The following is a 17,879-nucleotide window of genomic DNA, read 5'->3' as shown; positions in this document are numbered from 1 at the left end:
GATAGAGTCAACATCCAAAAAGATATTGACAGGATAGAGCACTTGGCTGAATCTAGAATAGATGAAATTCAGCAGGGATAAAGGCAAAGTCTTCTACTTGGGGCATGGCTAGGCAGCAATTTGTCCAAAAACAATCCGGAGCAATGACGATGAGTTAGCAGAATGCTGGAAGAGCCAAAAAGCTAATGTAACTTCAGGTTCCATGAAAAGAGGCTACATTGCTTCTACGAGTAAGGAGGTGACAGGCCTACTCTACTGTGCCCTGGTCAGTCCCCATTTGAAGTACTATATTTAGTTTTGGGCACCACAGTTTTAGGAAGGCCATTGATAAGCTGAAGAGTATCCAAAAGAGGGTGACCAGGATGGTGAAGAGCCCTGAGTCCATGTCACATGAAAGTTGCCTGAAGGAACTTGGGATATTTAGCCTGAAGGAGAAAGGAGTTGGAGGGCATGATAGCCTCTTTCAAGAATTTAAGAGGTAAAAGAAGGATAAGCTTTATTTTGTTTGACCTGAGGGCAAAACCAGGATTAGCAAGCAGAAATTTCAAGAGGGAAAATTTAGGTTTAATGTTAAGAAAAACTGTTTTAGCAATTAGAGCCATACAAAAGTGGAAGGGACTGTTGGGAGTCAGTGGGTTCCTCCTCAATGGAAGTCTTTAAGCAGATGCTGGACGTCTGCTCACTAGGACTATTACCTCCTTCCTCCTGGAAGCAATGCCTCTTTTAATGCAACCCAAGATCATATTGTAATGGGGATTTCTTCTGAGGCATAAGTTGGACTACAGGTTCCTTCCAACTCTAAAATTCTGCAATTCTGTGAAGTCATTGTTAAATAAGGACCCCTATTTGTTGTTACATCTTACTTACTTCAAAATTTATCTTTCAGAAATTCCACTGAGAAATATTAAACGACTTGTTAATTTGGACTTAAGTTACTTTCAGTCCTAGGAAATTTCCCTCTTTGATCTGTTATCCAAATCAAATTATGGCTCCATGACAGCTCAAAGAAAACCTGCTATTTATTTTACTTACCTTCTGTCAAAATCTGTTTCAGGAAGGATTGTTGGAAGAAACTCCATGTCAATTTAGCCTCTTTCCAATTAACAAAAGTCTGCAGGGTAGAGAAAAAAAAGGGATTTAAAGTTTTGGTTTATACAATATGCTAACAGAGGGAGAGATATCCTCCTTTAGGCTACAGACTACAAATTCTTAAATCCCACAAGGGCACCTTTCCTTCCATCCCTGCCCCAATTCTTCAGTCAATGCTCAGTACATAGTAGGTACTCAATAACTGCCAAATTGAATTGTGCCCATTATCAAATATAAATATGAATTCTTCCATCTTGGCAGCCTCTTTACAAGAAGCCTATCAAAATATCCATACATCGATGACAGTTGGGAAATTGCTTCACTTCTTTCATAAGATCCCAAGAGTAAATCAGCAACACTTCATTCAATATAACATTCCCCACAATCAATAAACAGCAAGTACTTTCTTTGATTTCCCTGACTGTTGAATAGATGTGAAGTTGTGAGGCTTCGTGTAGGCCAACAATTTTTTTAAGTTTTGTTGTTGCTTTTGTTTTTATATCACATTCATTTCTGAATATACCTCTCCCCTTTATTCACTGAGCCTTCCCTTGTTAACAAAGATTTTAAAAACCATACAGTTCTACAAAACTGGCACAATCACTGACATGCTGTGCAATATTTCTCCCACCCCCGTAGTCCCCCATTTCTCCAAAAAACGGGAAGGCTCCTCTGTCTATTCTCTGGAGCCAAACAAGCTGACAATCATTTCTGCCATGTTTATACCCTTTACCAGTCAGCTGCAGGGCCTTTTACTCACAATCTACCAAAACTTCCGATTGCTAAACCAAAGGAATCATGACCTTCATGTTACAATGTAAGGAGTCAGTATTGAATTTTTCTTCAGTTACAGCCTAAATCACGAACTATTAACAACATTGATTTCTATCTCATCTCAGTCTTCATGCAGTGAAAAATACTTCAGATACACGTCTATGTTTACTGAGCACAGCAGTGCAGAGAGATCCTTGAGAGGGAGGTAAATTCTAACCACCTCACTAGTTCTATCCATTCAACAGAATCCTAGGAGGCAAATGATAAACTAGGTCCCTCTAAAATCAACCTGGCTTCCTGGGGTCTTCTTCTCTGTAGCTGAATGTGCAGTAGAATAATATGAATTTAAAGAAGTGATGCAAACATTTGTAGGTATTGACTATTTATGCTACATATTTTTATGTACTTATTGTTTCCTCCATTTGAACACAAACACATTTTTTAACTTGTCTCCCTAACACGGCACATAGTAGGTACTTAATAAATACTTACTAATTGATGCTAAATCATAGGGTATTTCATCTAAAGAAATTAACTCTTTTCACCAGATCCAAATGCATCAGCTGTCTTAAATACCACAGCTGTGTAGCTATGTCTTCTTCAGATAAACATTAAACTTTAGGGTGATAAGATGTGTTCACATAATACTCCTTAAAACAAGGAATGATGGCGATATTCTGGATCTGTAGAATAACTTTCTCCTTAAGCAAATTATAGTTCAACTTCCCATTAAAACATAAAAACTACCAAAGCATATCAAGTTTTCAAGAGCTTTACAGGAGTATGAAATAGAAATGACCATGGAAAGATGCGATGGGTGACTAAGGCCCTCCTTTAGTGCATTTCATCCAAAAGTTCTGACTTAGGGATGAATTTCTTCTGTTTAAGTAGACTTGTGGTGTGGAGGAAATGGCCTTACCATTTATTGTTTCCAAAATGCTCATTAAAGACAGAAGAAACTGAATCCAAGATTGGACTCCACTCTAGGGCTTCAGATAAGTAGTATGGGAGAGGAAGAAGAAAGTTAATTTTTCTTCACGCTATTCTGAGCGACTTGTTAGGAGGGAAAGGAGGGAAGAAGACTTGTACTCCTTGGCATTCGAGAGAGAAGCATCTGACCAACATGCCATTCTCCAGCCTCATTTTATAAAAGAAAGAAAGAAAGGCATTGGGAAAAGAAACTTGATCTGCTATAAGTTAAGAAAAGCCCCAGAACTAGAATTCCGAGGCTCATGGTGCTTTAGCTGGAGTCCACCCATGCTCACTCTCGAACGCTTCTCTCCATGAGGACAGTCTTATTAACTAGGTTCTCTCTACATTGGCCAAACTGTCCCTAGAGAATTTTTACAGGCCTTTGGGTTCATGCTGGTGTTCAGTTTTCTTTTACTATAATCTAAAACATCTCTAAGATTAAAAGATTTTTAAAAATCTGAGTTTCATAGGCAGAAACAATTTTAAATTCCAGTAACTTCATTAATTTCATTAACATATTCACTTGGGATTCAAAGAACAAAAAGTAGGATGTAATAATTCTACCTTAGATTTTTGTTCTAAATGTAACATTCTTTGATGTTTTTTAAACTGTTTTAGAAGGAAATTCTCAATTTTCAAAAAAAACCTCACAAAATAACCAGTTTAGACAATTTCATAAAGTAAATTTTTTATTGTAAAATTGCCTTATACCCTTTTGTTTACCCAAATCTCCACCTCTCATTTTATTTACCTTTTATTTTTTGGCTTTGATCCCTTAGTGACAGAATAGTGCTATTTACTCTACCATTCCCATCTGCAAACATTTACCATATTGCAGTCCTGGGCATGTCCTTAAGGAAGAATCAGTTCCAAAAGCCTCACAAGTTAGGCAGTTTTTGTTGGGTACTACATAGGTAAGTTATTCACACTACCTTGGAAAGAACTTTATTAATGTCTTCAAAATTGACTTTCTGGTATGAATTAGACATTCCTGGTATGAATTAGACATTCCTGGTATGATTAATATCATTGAAACCTTACTGAATAGGTTTTTTACTTAAGTGTGATAAAAGAAAACTTAGCCTGATGAAAAAAATGAGGTCAAGAAGACTCTGTATTATTCATTTGGAAGAACAAAAGGTCCAGAATATCAAGGGAACTAATGAAAAGGAATGCTAGGGAAGGTGGCCTAGCCATTCTAGATCTTAAATTGTATTATACAGCAGCAATTATCCAAACTACTTGGTACTGGCTAAGAAATAGAGTGGTGGATCAGTGGAATAGGTTAGGTATGCAAGACACTATAGTCAATGACTATAGTAATTTACTATCTGATAAACCCAAAGACCCTAGCTTCTGGGATAAGAACTCACTATTTGACAAAAACTGCTGGGAAAACTGTTAAAGAATATGGCAAAAACCAGGCATAGACCAAAATCTTACACCATATACTAAAACAAAGTCAAAATGGGTTCATGATTTAGATATAAAGGCTGATACTATAAGCAAACTGGGAGAGCAAGGAATTGTCACCTGTCAGATTTATGGAGAACAGAAGAATTGATGACCAAACAGGAGATAGAGAACATTATGAAATTCAAAATGGATAATTTTGATTACATTAAATTGAAAAGATTGTGCACAAACAAAGCCAATGCAACCAAGATTAGGTGGTAAGCAGAAAACTGGGAAAGAATGTTTACAGCCAGTATCTCTGATAAGGGCCTCATTTCTAAAATATATAGAGAACTAAATCAAATTTATAAGAATACAAGTCATTCCCCAATTGATAAATGGTCAAAGGATATGAACAGGCAGTTTTCAGATGAAGAAATTAAAGCCATCTATAGTCATATGAAAAAACGCTCTAAATCACTATTGATCAGAGAAATGCAAATCAAAACAACCCTGAGGTACCACATCACACCTATCAGACTGGCCAACATGACAAAACAGGAAAATGATAAATGGTGGAGAAGATGTGGGAAAACTGGAACACTAATACATTGTTGGGGGAGTTGTGAACTGATCCAACCATTCTGGAGAGCAATTTGGAACTATTCCTAAAGGGCTATAAAAATGTGCATACCCTTTGACCCAGCAATAGCACTTCTAGGGTTGCATCCCAAAGAGATCACAAAAATGAGAAAAGGACCCACATGTACAAAAATATTTATAGCAGCTCTTTCTGTGGTGGCAAAGAATCGGAAATTGAGGGGATGCCCATCAATTGGAGAATGGCTAAACTAGTTGTGGTATATTAATGTAATGGAATACCATTGTGCTATAAGAAATGATGAGCAGGCAGACTTCAAAAAAACTTGGAAAAACTTGTATGGACTGATGCTGAGAGAAGTGAGCAGAACAAGGAGAACGTTGTGCAACAACTAACTTTGATAGACTTAGCCCTTCTCAGCAATGTAAGGATCTCCAAAAGTCTCATGATAGAAAATGCTATCCATATCCAGAGAAAGAACTATGGAGTTTGAATGTAGATTGAAGCATACTATTTGCTCTTTTTTTTTTCTTCTGTTTTGTTTTGTTTCCTCTTTCTTGTGGTTCCTCCTATTGGTTCTAATTCTTCCTTACAACATGACTAATGTGAAAATATGTTTAAAAAAAAGAGACCCTATATTTTCTTACTCTGTTTTAAGTGAAAAGAAAAGAATTATAAGGAATTAGACAAGGTATATAAGAGCCATTTGGTCTTGACTGTTTCCATATAAGTTAAGTAGGTTTAAGCTTAAGAAATACCTGTTCTCCCATAGAAAGCTTTACAACAGAATTCAAGAACTTCTGAGGGCTAAATTCTATATGTTCTTTTATCTTTTTCAAGAACTATAGGAAGAGAATAAGTACAAATCCCTTCACTACTCTGCCCCATTAACTAACTGTTCTAGTTCTAGAAAACAAAGATAAAAAGAGGACGGCAAAGGAAAAGCAGACTAGCTGAGGACAGCCTCACCAAAGGAGTCTTCAGAAACCACCTGATTAGGACTACAATTATATAAATGATGCCAAGTAGTAAACAGCACCATTACATGGAGAGGTACTCAAAGGATGCTCCTTCAAAAGGAAGAAGGGATTAGGGAAACTGTTACTTTAGACTTGATTTTGACCAATAAGGAGGAATTAGCCATGGATTAGAAACACTGGGCAACTTGGGAGGTAGTAATCACACAATTTTAGAATTCCCAACAGATAAAAAAGGGAGCAGTAGGCATTGTCTGCCATATACCCAAAACTTTAGGAAAGCAGATTAATAAGGTTTCAGATATAAGACAGGTAGAACCCAGGGATCTGAGATGTTAACCAGAAACTGGGCATCAGAGAGATGGGATACTCTCTGACCCAGAGACTCCATTACTAGGCAAGAACCTCAAGCAGGTAGTTGATAAGAAGAAAGGCTCCATACACACCAAAATATTTATAGCAGCACTCTTCATAGTAGTGAAGAATTAGAAACAAAGTCGATGGCTATTGATTGGGGATTGACTAAACAAACGTTGGGGCATGAACATAATGGACTATTACTGTGTTACAAAAAATTACAAACATGATGACTATAGAGAAGATTTACATGAACAGATGCAAAATGAAAGTGAGCAGAGTTAGGAAAAAAATATAACCAATAACTGCAACAACATAAATAGAAACAACACAACAAAACAACTGAAAGTGAATATTTCAAAAGTATCAAGAACAAGCTTAGCCCCAAAGAGACAATCTGAGAAGACTGAGGTGGAGGTCCACAGGTGTGGAACACTGCATATCTTATCAGGTTTTCTTGATATCTTGATTGGTTTTGCTGACTTTTTTCCTCTTTTTTATCTTTTTAAATATTTGTCTTCTCCAAGCTCTGGCCCAGCAACTGGCAACATGGCTAACGTACCAAGAAGGTCAGAATTGTTGGTAAATATGGAACACGGTTAAGGTGCATCCCTCAGAAAAATGGTGAAAAAATTGAAATTAGCCAGCATGCCAAGTATACCTGCTCCTTCTGTGGCAAGACCAAAATGAAGAGATGGGCTGTGGGTATCTGTCATTGTGGATCCTGTATGAAGACAGTAGCTGGTGGTGCATGGATCTACAATACCACCTCTGCAGTCACTGTCAAATCTGCCATCAGAACACTGAAGGAATTGAAAGACCAGTAAAATCTTCTTATCAAATATCTGCAGCCCATAGTCCAATAACAAATGGGTTAATTTATGGAATAAAAATCACTTTGGTTCTTAAAAAAATATATTTGTCATAAGGAATAACTGGAAGGGGGGAGACAGTGAGGGAGAAAGATGCAGGGCAAAATCTAGACAACATAAAAACAAAAGATACCCCCCAAAAATCTAGTATTTTTTAAAGAGAGATGAGAGATTATCAAGAAGGAAATTATGGCTAGGGAGTTCTAACTGAATCTAATATTGAAAAATGAAAGAGCCACCAAAGGATACTAATACCACCACACACATTTATTTACTGACTGACTTTACAAGGGCATTCATGAGGCAAGAAAGAGCAGGTATTAAAAGAGTGGCAGAGTATTGGAAGGATAAAGTACATTATGAACTGAGATATGTAATAAATGGTAAACACAGCAAAAGAAGCTATTTAAAGCTATGCCAACACTCAACGGTAAGAACATAGAAAGGACAGGACATCTGCTCAGGGGAAGGACAGGTGAGAAGGGAGAATGAAAAAAGATCGGCAGAACGGGAAACTGTTTAACTGTATCATGCTTCTATTTTTCACAACCAATAACCTTCAGACCAGTAACAGCAAAATAAAAATTGTTAATAAGGAACTGAAACCCAAGAGAAGTACGGAAATGGTCAGAGAGCACCTAATTACCTTCATTTTAAGTACACATCACCTGAAATGAATAACTATATCCCAAAATACAGAAAGAATTTGCAAATGTGATTGTTAAGCTGCTACTGGAAGACTGAGGGATCATGGCAAACACAAAGATGGAAATGCCATTGACTAAGCACACATTAATTCCGGCAAAGAATATGATAAAGTCTTTCAGGATATCTTTGTGGACAAGAGGAAGAAGGGGACTTGATGATGGTACAGTTAAATGGTTTCTCAAAATTGATTAATGGGCCAATATCAACCTGAACGGTCTTCTCTAACAGAGTACCACAGATCTTGTCCTTGACCTCATCTCATTCAACATTTTTATCAATAACATGGATGAATAAACAGGTGGTATGCTTATCAAATATACAAATGACAAAAATATGGGAGGGATAGCTAATGGTTTAGATGATAAAACTAGGATTTTAAATGATCCTGACAGACTGAACTCATGGCCTGAAGCTGACAAAATGAAATACGATAGGAATAAACATAAGGTCACTGAGATTTAAAAAAAAAATTTGTACAAATAAAGTACAAAATGGGGGAGGTGTAGCTAAGCAGAAGCTTGTGTGAAAAAAACCGTAGGGGTTTTGGAGAACTGAAAGCTTGGCGTGAGTCAGCAATGAGTTACAGTATCCAAAAAAGCCGATGCCATCTTAGACTCTGCAGACAGAAGTATAATTTCCATAGTGAGAGAAACAATGGCCTGACTTTCCTCTGCCCTAGTGAGACCAGATCTGGTGTGCTGTGGTCCACAGTTTAAAAGCAGCATTGAGAAGATGGAGCAAAATGCCTTGGGGAGGAGGGAGGGTGAGGGGCACACTAGGAAGTGCAGACAGTTCTCTATCATTGGAGATCTTCAAGTAAAGACTCCAAGTCAATCTCTGACTGGGAATGGTATAAAGAGGATTTGTGCTTTGGGGAGGGTTTGGCCTAAATAACTTCTGAGGTTCCTTTAAACTCTAGAATTTTATGACTTCCAAAACTGCAATTATTAATAGTTAAGTGAACTATGAGGTAGAGATTTGAACAGAAAAAGACTATTTTATTCTCAAATATCAGTATCGAGAATTCCAAACATCCCAAATGAGGAAGGAATTGTTCATATTTAACAAATAATCCTAGTAGATACTTTCAGTGCCTCAGTAGAAAAGATAAGCCTATACTTCGATAAAGTAACATTATTTTTATGGCCTTCCTTTGTCACTCTACAAGTAACAGAGTCTATGCTGAAGTCAAGTTAGGAATAGATTGATTTAATTAGAAGGGTAAACCAATTCTAGTTTCCTTCCCCCAAGAATGGAACAAGTGCCTATGATTAAAGTGAAGATGATAGGTGAACTTTGGTTATTTACCCCATCTAATGTGATGTGAGGTAAGAAATCTGTCATTCTTGAGATTGGAAGAGACTTCTTGGTTGATTCTTGGGAATTCGTTAACTTCATGAAATGAATGGCGTAGCAGAACACCAAAACAGTAGTATACAAAAGCTGGAAAAAAAAGAGAAAAGTGAATTTCACGAATTTAAACAAAATGGTTTTTTCAAACTAAAGTAAGATCAAGTTGCTGCATCTGCTAAATTTAACTTCAAATGCTAATCAAGAAATAAAATTGTTATTGAAGATTCCATAGAATTTTTCATCCAGCGATCACTGATCATACATTTTCATCCAGTTTTATCGATAAAATGATCACTTCAATAGAGAACTGCTATACCCAACAGAAAAAAACATGGCCACTGTTCAATAGCACCCAAGAACATTACAGAACAGTAAGAAATTTCCTAACTTTTGCTGAGCCAAAGTGACATGAGTAACTTTAGATGGAACATGATTTCGGACAATACCACACTACTCAACTCTCCATAGCAAAATAAGATAACAGACAAACTAGATTAGTGTTTGGACTGGGTAGTATAGTTACAACACCCAAAAAGTGGGCATTCACAATTGCTCTGTCTGTGAGTACCTGATTGTACTGAGGCCTAGGGATTTTCTACCTTTATATGAGTACTTTCCATAAATTCCAGAAATCTGTGGAATTTATGATTACAAAAAGGACTCCACATCTGCTTTATTTGCAGAGAAGCTGCCAGCTCTCTCCTCTCCTCTCAAGTACACAGTTGGCAGGATGGGAGGAGGACTGATAAGAAAGGTCCCTCCTCCCTCCACCCATCCTGGAGACAAAGACCAGCTACAGAGGCTGGCCAGGAGGTGCAGGCAGGAATGTTTGTTCTCAGGCTGGGTGAGGGGACAGAAAGAACATTTTCATAAGTGTCCACTTGTCCCCTTTCCCTACTGAGAACAGAACCAAATGGCAGCTCTCAGAACAGGGGCACTATTTCTATCTCTTCCTTTTTTATGGAGAACACCAGTGATGCCCCTGATGCAATGGAGGGAGAAGTCTCAGCCAAAAAAGAAGGAAAGAAAGAGAAAAACCCTCCCCCCACAACAGGCTTTTTTGCTTCACCCTACCTTAACAAAAGAATCACCAATAAATTCTTATGACAAGAAGCTTGAACATGGGAAAAATATGATAAAGAGAAAATTCCTGCCTTTCCACTTTTCTATTATCTTAGAGACAGATGCAGATTTACTAAAAGTGTCACAAGTGCTCACAATGGTAGGCAGCAATTTCCCTTGGCCAGAAACCATACAGAAGTGGGCAAAAGCTATGAACACTTGAAATATAATGTATCTTAATTACTGTGTATTTTACTGAACATTTGCTACTAACACTTGGGAACAAGCAAGATAATTAGTTTGAGGAAAGGAAGGAGGTAGGTTAGTGAAAGTGAGGTTATATTACTATAGTAGGCAGGGGTGGAGGTGGTGGTTTCACTATTATACTAAAGTGTAACGTTTTTTTCTTGACTTACAAAGTAACCTAGTAGAATCTCTGAAATGAATTTTAAATGGGGGAGAAAGGAAAATTGCGACCCTGGGAAGGCTTCCTGCAAAGCAGTGAACTCAGAATTAGGTCTTATTTAACTGCTTAATGAATTGGCACATAGCCTGTGTAAGGACTGAAACAAGCAAGAAGACTATGCCTTCCCTAAAAATAGTTTTACATGCCAGGGTGTGGTGTGCCAGGGAGCTATTCAAGGAACTTCATCACAAAACTGTGAAAAACAGAAGACAGTACTACAGCTTTGCCTTTTCTAATCAAGCATGACCAATCAAACTATAAACAAATATCTACTAAATGCCTACTACGTGCAGGGCCTCAGGGTATAAGTACTGTTGGACAATACAAATGGTCTTTGTCCTCAGGGAGGGTTGAAGTTAGGGAGTCAGAGCTCATATACATTAAAAAGATAACAAACTAAATTATAAAGTAGTAGATAATAGGTGTCAAATGAGTGATAGAGGCAATCCATGCTACAGCTCACAGAGGGCCAGGGCTCACTGGGGGCTGCAATGGTTAAACAGGCTTTGTAGATAAGGTAGAACCTAAGTGAGTCCTTGAAGAAGGATGAAGAGGGTCAGGGAAGGCAATTGCCAGAGGGTTATCTTCTGTGTCCCATATTCATGTCCTTCAAATTCTTTCAGCATATGTTTCTTGGTCAACTGTGGTCAAAAAAGTATTTTCCTGGGATCACAAGCAGTGATTCACAGGCTAATGAATCTAACATCTCAATGACTCAAAGACTCATTTTTGACCACCAATATTCCACTTTCAAAACTAATAACTCTTCAATTTTTATCAAACTTAGTTTTTTAATTTTGTAATTTTCTATTTGCATTAAGTATAAATTATAAAGCCAAGATACAAGGGCTATTCTTTAAAAAACCTAATTTAGGCTCATAGTTACCAAACTTCTGTAACCTTAGTAGCATGGTGCCTTGTGCAAAGTAAGCGCTTAATGAATGTTTTCTGAATTAAACCCAATACTTTGCCATTTTATCAATAAATCTTAGGTCAACTTATTAAAGACAAAGTTTAAGATGAGGATAAAACTAACTTGTAAGAAGTTCTACCTGATTCATATGAACTTGTGCAAAACCCCCAAAAAGAAAAATGAATTCAATCTGATTCTTTCCCTCTCCATTAGGCTTACTATTTTCAAAGGAGAAACCCACTACAAAATATCAGTCTGGCACAGACATTTCCAAGACAATCTAGAAGTATTTTACATAAAGGCATATTCTTCTTGCTTGTTTCAGCTCTCGCACCGGCTATTCATTAAGTGGTTAAATAAGACCTGATTCTGAACTCGCTACTCTGCAGAAAGCTTCTCAGGGTCCCTATTTCCCTTTCTCCCCTATTTAAAATTCCTAAACAGGCCAGGCTTGCAGAACACACCAAGTTACCAAGAAACACCTGGAATCTCTGTGCTTCCAGTGGAAGCCCATAGAGGTAACAACCAAAGATGAAATAGTAACAAAACTAATAGTCTAACATTTCTATGAGGATGCAGACTATTTATTTAAATCAACTAAAAGAATAAATGACATGAAAAAAGAAGAGAATTTTTTAAAATGGCTATTATATAAAAATCTAAAAAGCTATGAAATTTACCTGGGCCAAAGAAAAGATGTAAAGTCCCCAGTGAGGCAACCACACAACTAAAACAGCTGTCAAAATACATTTGAGGATTATTGACAAACTTTCAGCAATCACCTGCAAAAACATTTTTAAAAGATTAACCTCGGCCTAAAATTAAGAAGAACAACTAGAAAAATATGAAAAGCTCACACAAACTTCTTATATGCTTATTTACAATATTACTTTGCTTATTAAACCAGTTCTTCATAAATCATAATAGTAAGTCAATTTTGGCCTAGCCCTCTTCTAAGACATCAAATGAGTGGAATCCAACTTAACGAACTTTACCTGTACTATACCGATATCCTCTTTTCTGACTTCATTTAAGTACAGAACTAGAAAAACCCCTCTCTCTCCAAAGTAATCTTTTCTCTTCCTTTTGGCATTTTGTTCATACTGTCAAAGTAGACCATGTACTAACCTTAAGCCTGACCAACATATGTGTTTGTGCTAAGACCCAGAAAGGTTCTCCTAAGAGTTCAACCACTGCAGAGAGACCAAACGCTGCCACTCCAACTCCATAACTGGGTACTACATTAGGATCAGGCACTTCAAGGATCTGGGACCAGACCCAACCCAGGAACAAGGACCAAAACAAACCCAAGGGGACTCTAAAAGAAAATTTAAACATCTGCATTAAGGAAATTCAGTATTATCATAAATTTATAATACAAATTTAAAAATCAACATGACCCATATAAGAAATTCATCTGTATTAACTAATTATATTAACTTCCCAAGATATATCTGAAAATCAAAAATACCAGAAAAATTTTGGTCCTGTGACTTACAGGGTATGTGGAAATAACCAAAAGCATTATTAATAACAAAATTCTAGGAACCCAAAAACATACAAAGCATTAAAGCAATCAAAGATGTTCCTTTATCAGACATTCAGCAAGCTTCTCTTCTTCCTGCCACTACTTGATGTTCTGAGAAACCACATGTGAAAACTAGATTCATAAACAACCTGGTTGTAATGAAGCAGGAGTTACTATTTAATCAGTTTTCCCAAACAATCCGATACCTCTCTTTTCTCTACCAAATCCCAACTTACGTTAGCCATAAGAGGTTGATTGTTTGGCTCCAGTTTCGGTTTGTACTCCCACTCAGGCATGCCCTGCGGAATGCCTCTCTTGCTAAGAAGGTGACAGTCGAGTAAAGCAATGTTAACCTAAAGAAGAAAAACAGGGGGCAGCAAGATCATGCTTGTTTCTTCACAATAATAATTCCTAGGAATTTGCCAGTACCATGACAAAATCAGATTCTGTTACCACTGGTTAAGTGTAGAGGAGAAGACAGTTGTCAGATTCTGTTACCACTGGTTAAGTGTAGAGGAGAAGACAGTTGTCATCACCAGCATTTTTTCAGAGACCACATCCAGGTGTGCATCAAGACAAAGAATATATATAAGAGTTTTGTGTGCATCTATACAGGCCATGGTCAGCTTTAAGACTCAAGGGAAGTAGAGGGTTATTCAATAGCCTGCAGACATCATGGCCATGGGAAAAGATGTCTTTGTGTATGAAGAGGTAAAGGACACCACCACCTCAGCTCTCTGGCTATTTAGTACTATTCACAATACCGATGCCATCGGTTCTCCTGCCAACGGGAGTGTACCTGATGCTTTGTTTAGCAAAGAGACTACAGAATCAGAGTGACACTCTGGACAGGTATTTAAACTATCAACTAGAATGAGACTAGTACAATTCAATTTAGTAGTAAGTCTTTACTGAGCTAAAGAGTGAACTAAGTGCTGTGGGGAATACAACAAAGTCCTTGCCTACATCTAAAAGTATATTTGGTTTCCTTTCTGTAATAGAGGGAGAGGGTAGCAAAAGCTAGGATGGCAGAAGAGCAGTTCTCTTCAGAAGTATACTATCTTTTAGCAAACCAAAGGAAGGTTATGCCACAGTAACAAAAGTGGAGACAGAGCCACTCTTAAAACTATTATATTCCAATTGTTCCTCAGTTACTCATTATAATTACCTAAAAAGATGATAGATTAGCTGCTTGGCCCTGTGATTAAACAAATCTCTATCCTTCCCCATAGCAGAAATCACTCCTCATGGGACTTCTTCCACATGTTTATACTAAATCACCCTCCTCCCCTCCACAAATCCCCTAGGGGGCTCTGAAAGCACACAAAACAGAACACCTGGCAGGGAAAACAAATCCTTGTGTCCATTCAAACTAAAATCAATTATCTCCTCAGCTACTCCACAGTCATGGCTTTTCCTTACCACAACAGTAAAGCAAACAAACAAACAAACAAAGAAAAACCACAAAAACACCAAGGGAGGCACAGGCTGTTATAAAGTCTAAGGAAAAACACAACTAGAGACACTGGGTACGGACAATGTTAAAGTATGTCTCTATTTACCTTACATTTACTATTCCAATTATCTCTTTTGAAAGGAATCGAAGTATAAATGCATTCAAACCGAAGGTAATCAAACGAAACAAGACCTACAAAACAAAGAAATGTCAGAACAGAATCCTAATAACACTGAAATTCCTGCCATATGAACAGAGATACAATCTCACTAAACCCATGTAAATAATATAAAATGGATTTACATACTATTGCAACTGGATTTTCATTTTCTTCTTAAACATCCCTATGAAGAGGTATGAAGAGGTGACCTGGAAGGTATTTTATACCATTCCCAATTTACAGAAAAGATCATCATAGGGATATTAAGTGGTTATTTTTAGGTAAAAAGGAAGGCAAGGAAGAGAACCCTAGTTTTGGAACCATACTGGCATTCCCTCTAACTGGAAAGTTGTAATGTGTTTATACATATAATATATATAGAACCTGAGATACAATAGGGCTCAGCCAACTCAGTACAAGAAATATGGAAATCACTGAGTTGGTGTTGCTACAGTTTCATTTAATGAATCTGATGAGGCACTTCATGTTTTTTACTTCAAACTGCCCATTTGTAAAAATAGGGATTTGGAATATCTCAATCTTTATAACTCAATACCTGGCAAGGATTTAACTCATTTCATTCTTAAGATAAAATAAATCAAATCTTTTGAACATTTTAGGAGAAAGGTATGACAATTAAAGCAAAGTAACATACCATTGTTTGCTTAAAAGCCTTTAATGAAAGGTAGGTGTCTGAGGATAGTGGAAAAAGCACTGGGAAAGGCAGCATGCTGTGGTAGATGAGTGAGCTGACTCCAGAGCCAGGAAGACCTAGGTTCAATTCCTAACTCTGACACACAAATTACAAAGTCAGGCTAAACAAATAAGCAGATAAATAAATAAATGATTTGGGTTAAGGGTAATAACTTCTTCACTGTCTCTCTTCAACAAATCACTTACCTCTGTGCTTCAGTTCCCTTATTTGTAAAATAGGGCAAATAACTGTCCTGATTCCTTTACTGGGTTATTATTCAGGATCAAGTTAAATACCAGATGTGAAAGTAATTTGAAAAAGTTAAAAGCACTATAAAAATGAAGAGTGTTACTATCTTCCCTCTTTCTCTCCCCTATCCTCCCACCCCCAACTACTGGAAGCACTACTAGGTGCTCAATAAATACCTGTAGAATTGTGGCTTTAAATATAAAGCTATCAATCACTAACATTTCCATAGGTGAAGCTGAGATACCATACAAGATTAGATAAGGGCATTTTAAGAATGCTAAATATGTGGTTATTGTAAAATCATGCATCTATATTCTAATCCCAAAGTCAAATAAGATTTTCATAGAAATTTGAGGCTTTGAGGAACACAGGAGCTAAATAATTTGTGGGTACAAAGAAAGCAAGAGATATCATTGCATAATCTTCTCAATCTAGATGTACATGATAGAAGGGGAGATGATGCCTTCAGCCTAATACTGGTTAGTGTGTCCTTGTACCATTTGTGCCTTGATAGTGACTTTTAAATATTTACCTAGTACCTCTCAATCTAAGAAACAAACTGTAATCAAATGTTTACTAAACAACTCTTGGCACAAAGCACTGCGCAGGGTGTTCTATAAACAACAACTTACTATGTTAAGATGGCCAAATTTAGGACAAGATGTAAACACACATTAATAAAGAAAAGAAATGTGAACTGAAGGAAACAAAGGCAGTTTGGTTGTAGAGCTGAACAAGCACTGGATAGAGTCAGGGGACCTTGGGGGCAAATCATCCTCAGGCTTCATATTTTGAAGGTATAGGATAAGATGATTTCTAAGGTCCTTTCTGGCTCTAAAACCTATGATAAAAAACAATAAACAAATACAACAAACATGGTTCTTATAACTCTTTATGTGTTTAGAGGTATGTGGGGTGGTCCAACTTGTGTTTTCCACTTAAAATTTTTATTCATCTGATTGAATTGGCAATTTAAAAACCTCACACAATCCTTTATGTACCTATGGTGTTTATATTTTTAATCCATTATCTCATCTGATTTTCACAACCATTTTATGAGGGTGTCAGGGTAGTGTGGTTTAAAAGTTAAAAAAAAAAATTCACTTAAAAACCTCAGCAAGTCTAAGTTTCCCTATCAGTTTAAAAGGAGAATAATGCTTAGTAGTATAGACCTTCTAAGGTTCTTGCAGGATCAAATAAGAAAAGTCTACATAAAGTGCTTTAAGGACTATATCAATGTTCAACTCTTATTATTCCCATTTTCAGAGGGGAGGAAAGGTGGGAGTCCAGAGACCTGGGTCTGCCACTTGACTTGCTGCCAGCGGCAAATCCCTTTCTTTCTCCATGTAAAATGAAAGGTCTGGAAAACAGAATTTCTAAAGTTCCTTCCAGCTCAAGGTTCTAAGAGATAAGTTAACATTTACTATGTGCCAGGCTTTACAATTATTATCTTATTTGCTCCTCACAACAACCTTGGGAGGCAGGTGCTATTATTATCCCCATTTACAGATGAGTTAACTGAGGCGGGCAGAGGGGAAGTGACTTGCCCAGGGTCACACAGCTAGTACGTGTCTGAAGCCGAATTTGAACTTAGATCTTCCTGACTCCAGGTCTGGCACTTGCACCACCAGCTGCCCCGATAAGGGCACTGAGTCCCCAAATGGGGAAGGGGCTTGTTCCACGAATAGAACCCAGGGGTCCCAGCTCGTTCGAAAGCTATCCCCGGCTCCCTCCCTGCCAAGATAAACGGGGGGAGGTCGCGGACCCGGCTCCCGGGGATGCCCAGGCCGGGCCCAGCAGCGGCGGACAAGGGGCACGGCGCGGAGGCGCCTCAGCGTCCTGGGGCGGCGCGCAATACCTGCAGCAGGAGCCCCGAGGAGGCGAGCCGGGCGGCCTGGCCCAGCACCTCCCGCCCCGCCGGAGGTTCCGGGTCTCTGGGCACCTCCAGGCCGTGCATCCCCTCCGCGGCCCCGCACCGGCAGTTACCAGGAAACGCCGTGCGCCGCCCGCTCCTCGCCCCTCCGTCGCGCGGAGATGGCGTCACGCAGCGGACGGCCCGCTGATTGGCGAAGACCTGGAAGGAGGGCGGGTCCCAGGGATCCTCAGAGCGCCTGCGTGGTTTCTTTCATGGAAGTGGCCGGCCTGGTCACGTCATTCGTCTGCTTAACAGAGGAGGGATCTGAGGTCCTGAGAATCCCCAAAGTCGACCAGACAATTAGTAGTAGAGCTGGGATGTGAACCCAGGTCCTCTGG

General features: G+C 38.3%; 2 protein-coding genes across 5 annotated transcripts in view; one reads left to right on the top strand and one right to left on the bottom strand.

Annotated features, from left to right (window-relative positions):
* RFT1 (RFT1 homolog) overlaps positions 1 to 17,583 on the bottom strand; it is a 70,208-nt gene extending 52,625 nt beyond the window's left edge. For all 4 annotated transcript variants that reach the window (XR_003566872.1, XR_003566871.1, XR_003566873.1 and 1 more), the window contains exons 1-7: positions 17,485 to 17,583; positions 14,630 to 14,715; positions 13,304 to 13,420; positions 12,668 to 12,857; positions 12,220 to 12,321; positions 9,054 to 9,188; positions 1,033 to 1,111 (exon numbers count right to left, since the gene is read on the bottom strand). Coding sequence is in view for 1 of the 4 variants with exons in the window: in XM_027837047.1 (XP_027692848.1) it covers positions 1,033 to 1,111; positions 9,054 to 9,188; positions 12,220 to 12,321; positions 12,668 to 12,857; positions 13,304 to 13,420; positions 14,630 to 14,715; positions 17,485 to 17,583 (808 nt within the window). In the remaining 3 variants the exon portion in view is untranslated. The remainder of the gene's footprint in view (positions 1 to 1,032; positions 1,112 to 9,053; positions 9,189 to 12,219; positions 12,322 to 12,667; positions 12,858 to 13,303; positions 13,421 to 14,629; positions 14,716 to 17,484) is intronic.
* On the top strand, positions 6,723 to 7,020 carry LOC114024106 (60S ribosomal protein L37a-like; the record flags this gene model as incomplete). Its single annotated transcript, XM_027836975.1, has 1 exon — positions 6,723 to 7,020. A coding segment is annotated over one exon (270 nt), but the record flags the coding sequence as incomplete, so codon positions are not given.
* Positions 17,584 to 17,879: the final 296 nt, after the last annotated feature.

The sequence above is a fragment of the Vombatus ursinus genome, unplaced genomic scaffold, assembly GCF_900497805.2.
Source record: "Vombatus ursinus unplaced genomic scaffold, bare-nosed wombat genome assembly UNPS02014820.1, whole genome shotgun sequence".
Classification (NCBI taxonomy): domain Eukaryota; kingdom Metazoa; phylum Chordata; class Mammalia; order Diprotodontia; family Vombatidae; genus Vombatus; species Vombatus ursinus.
The sequence above is the reverse complement of the archived record's forward strand: the minus strand, read 5'-3'. Positions and strand labels throughout refer to the sequence as shown.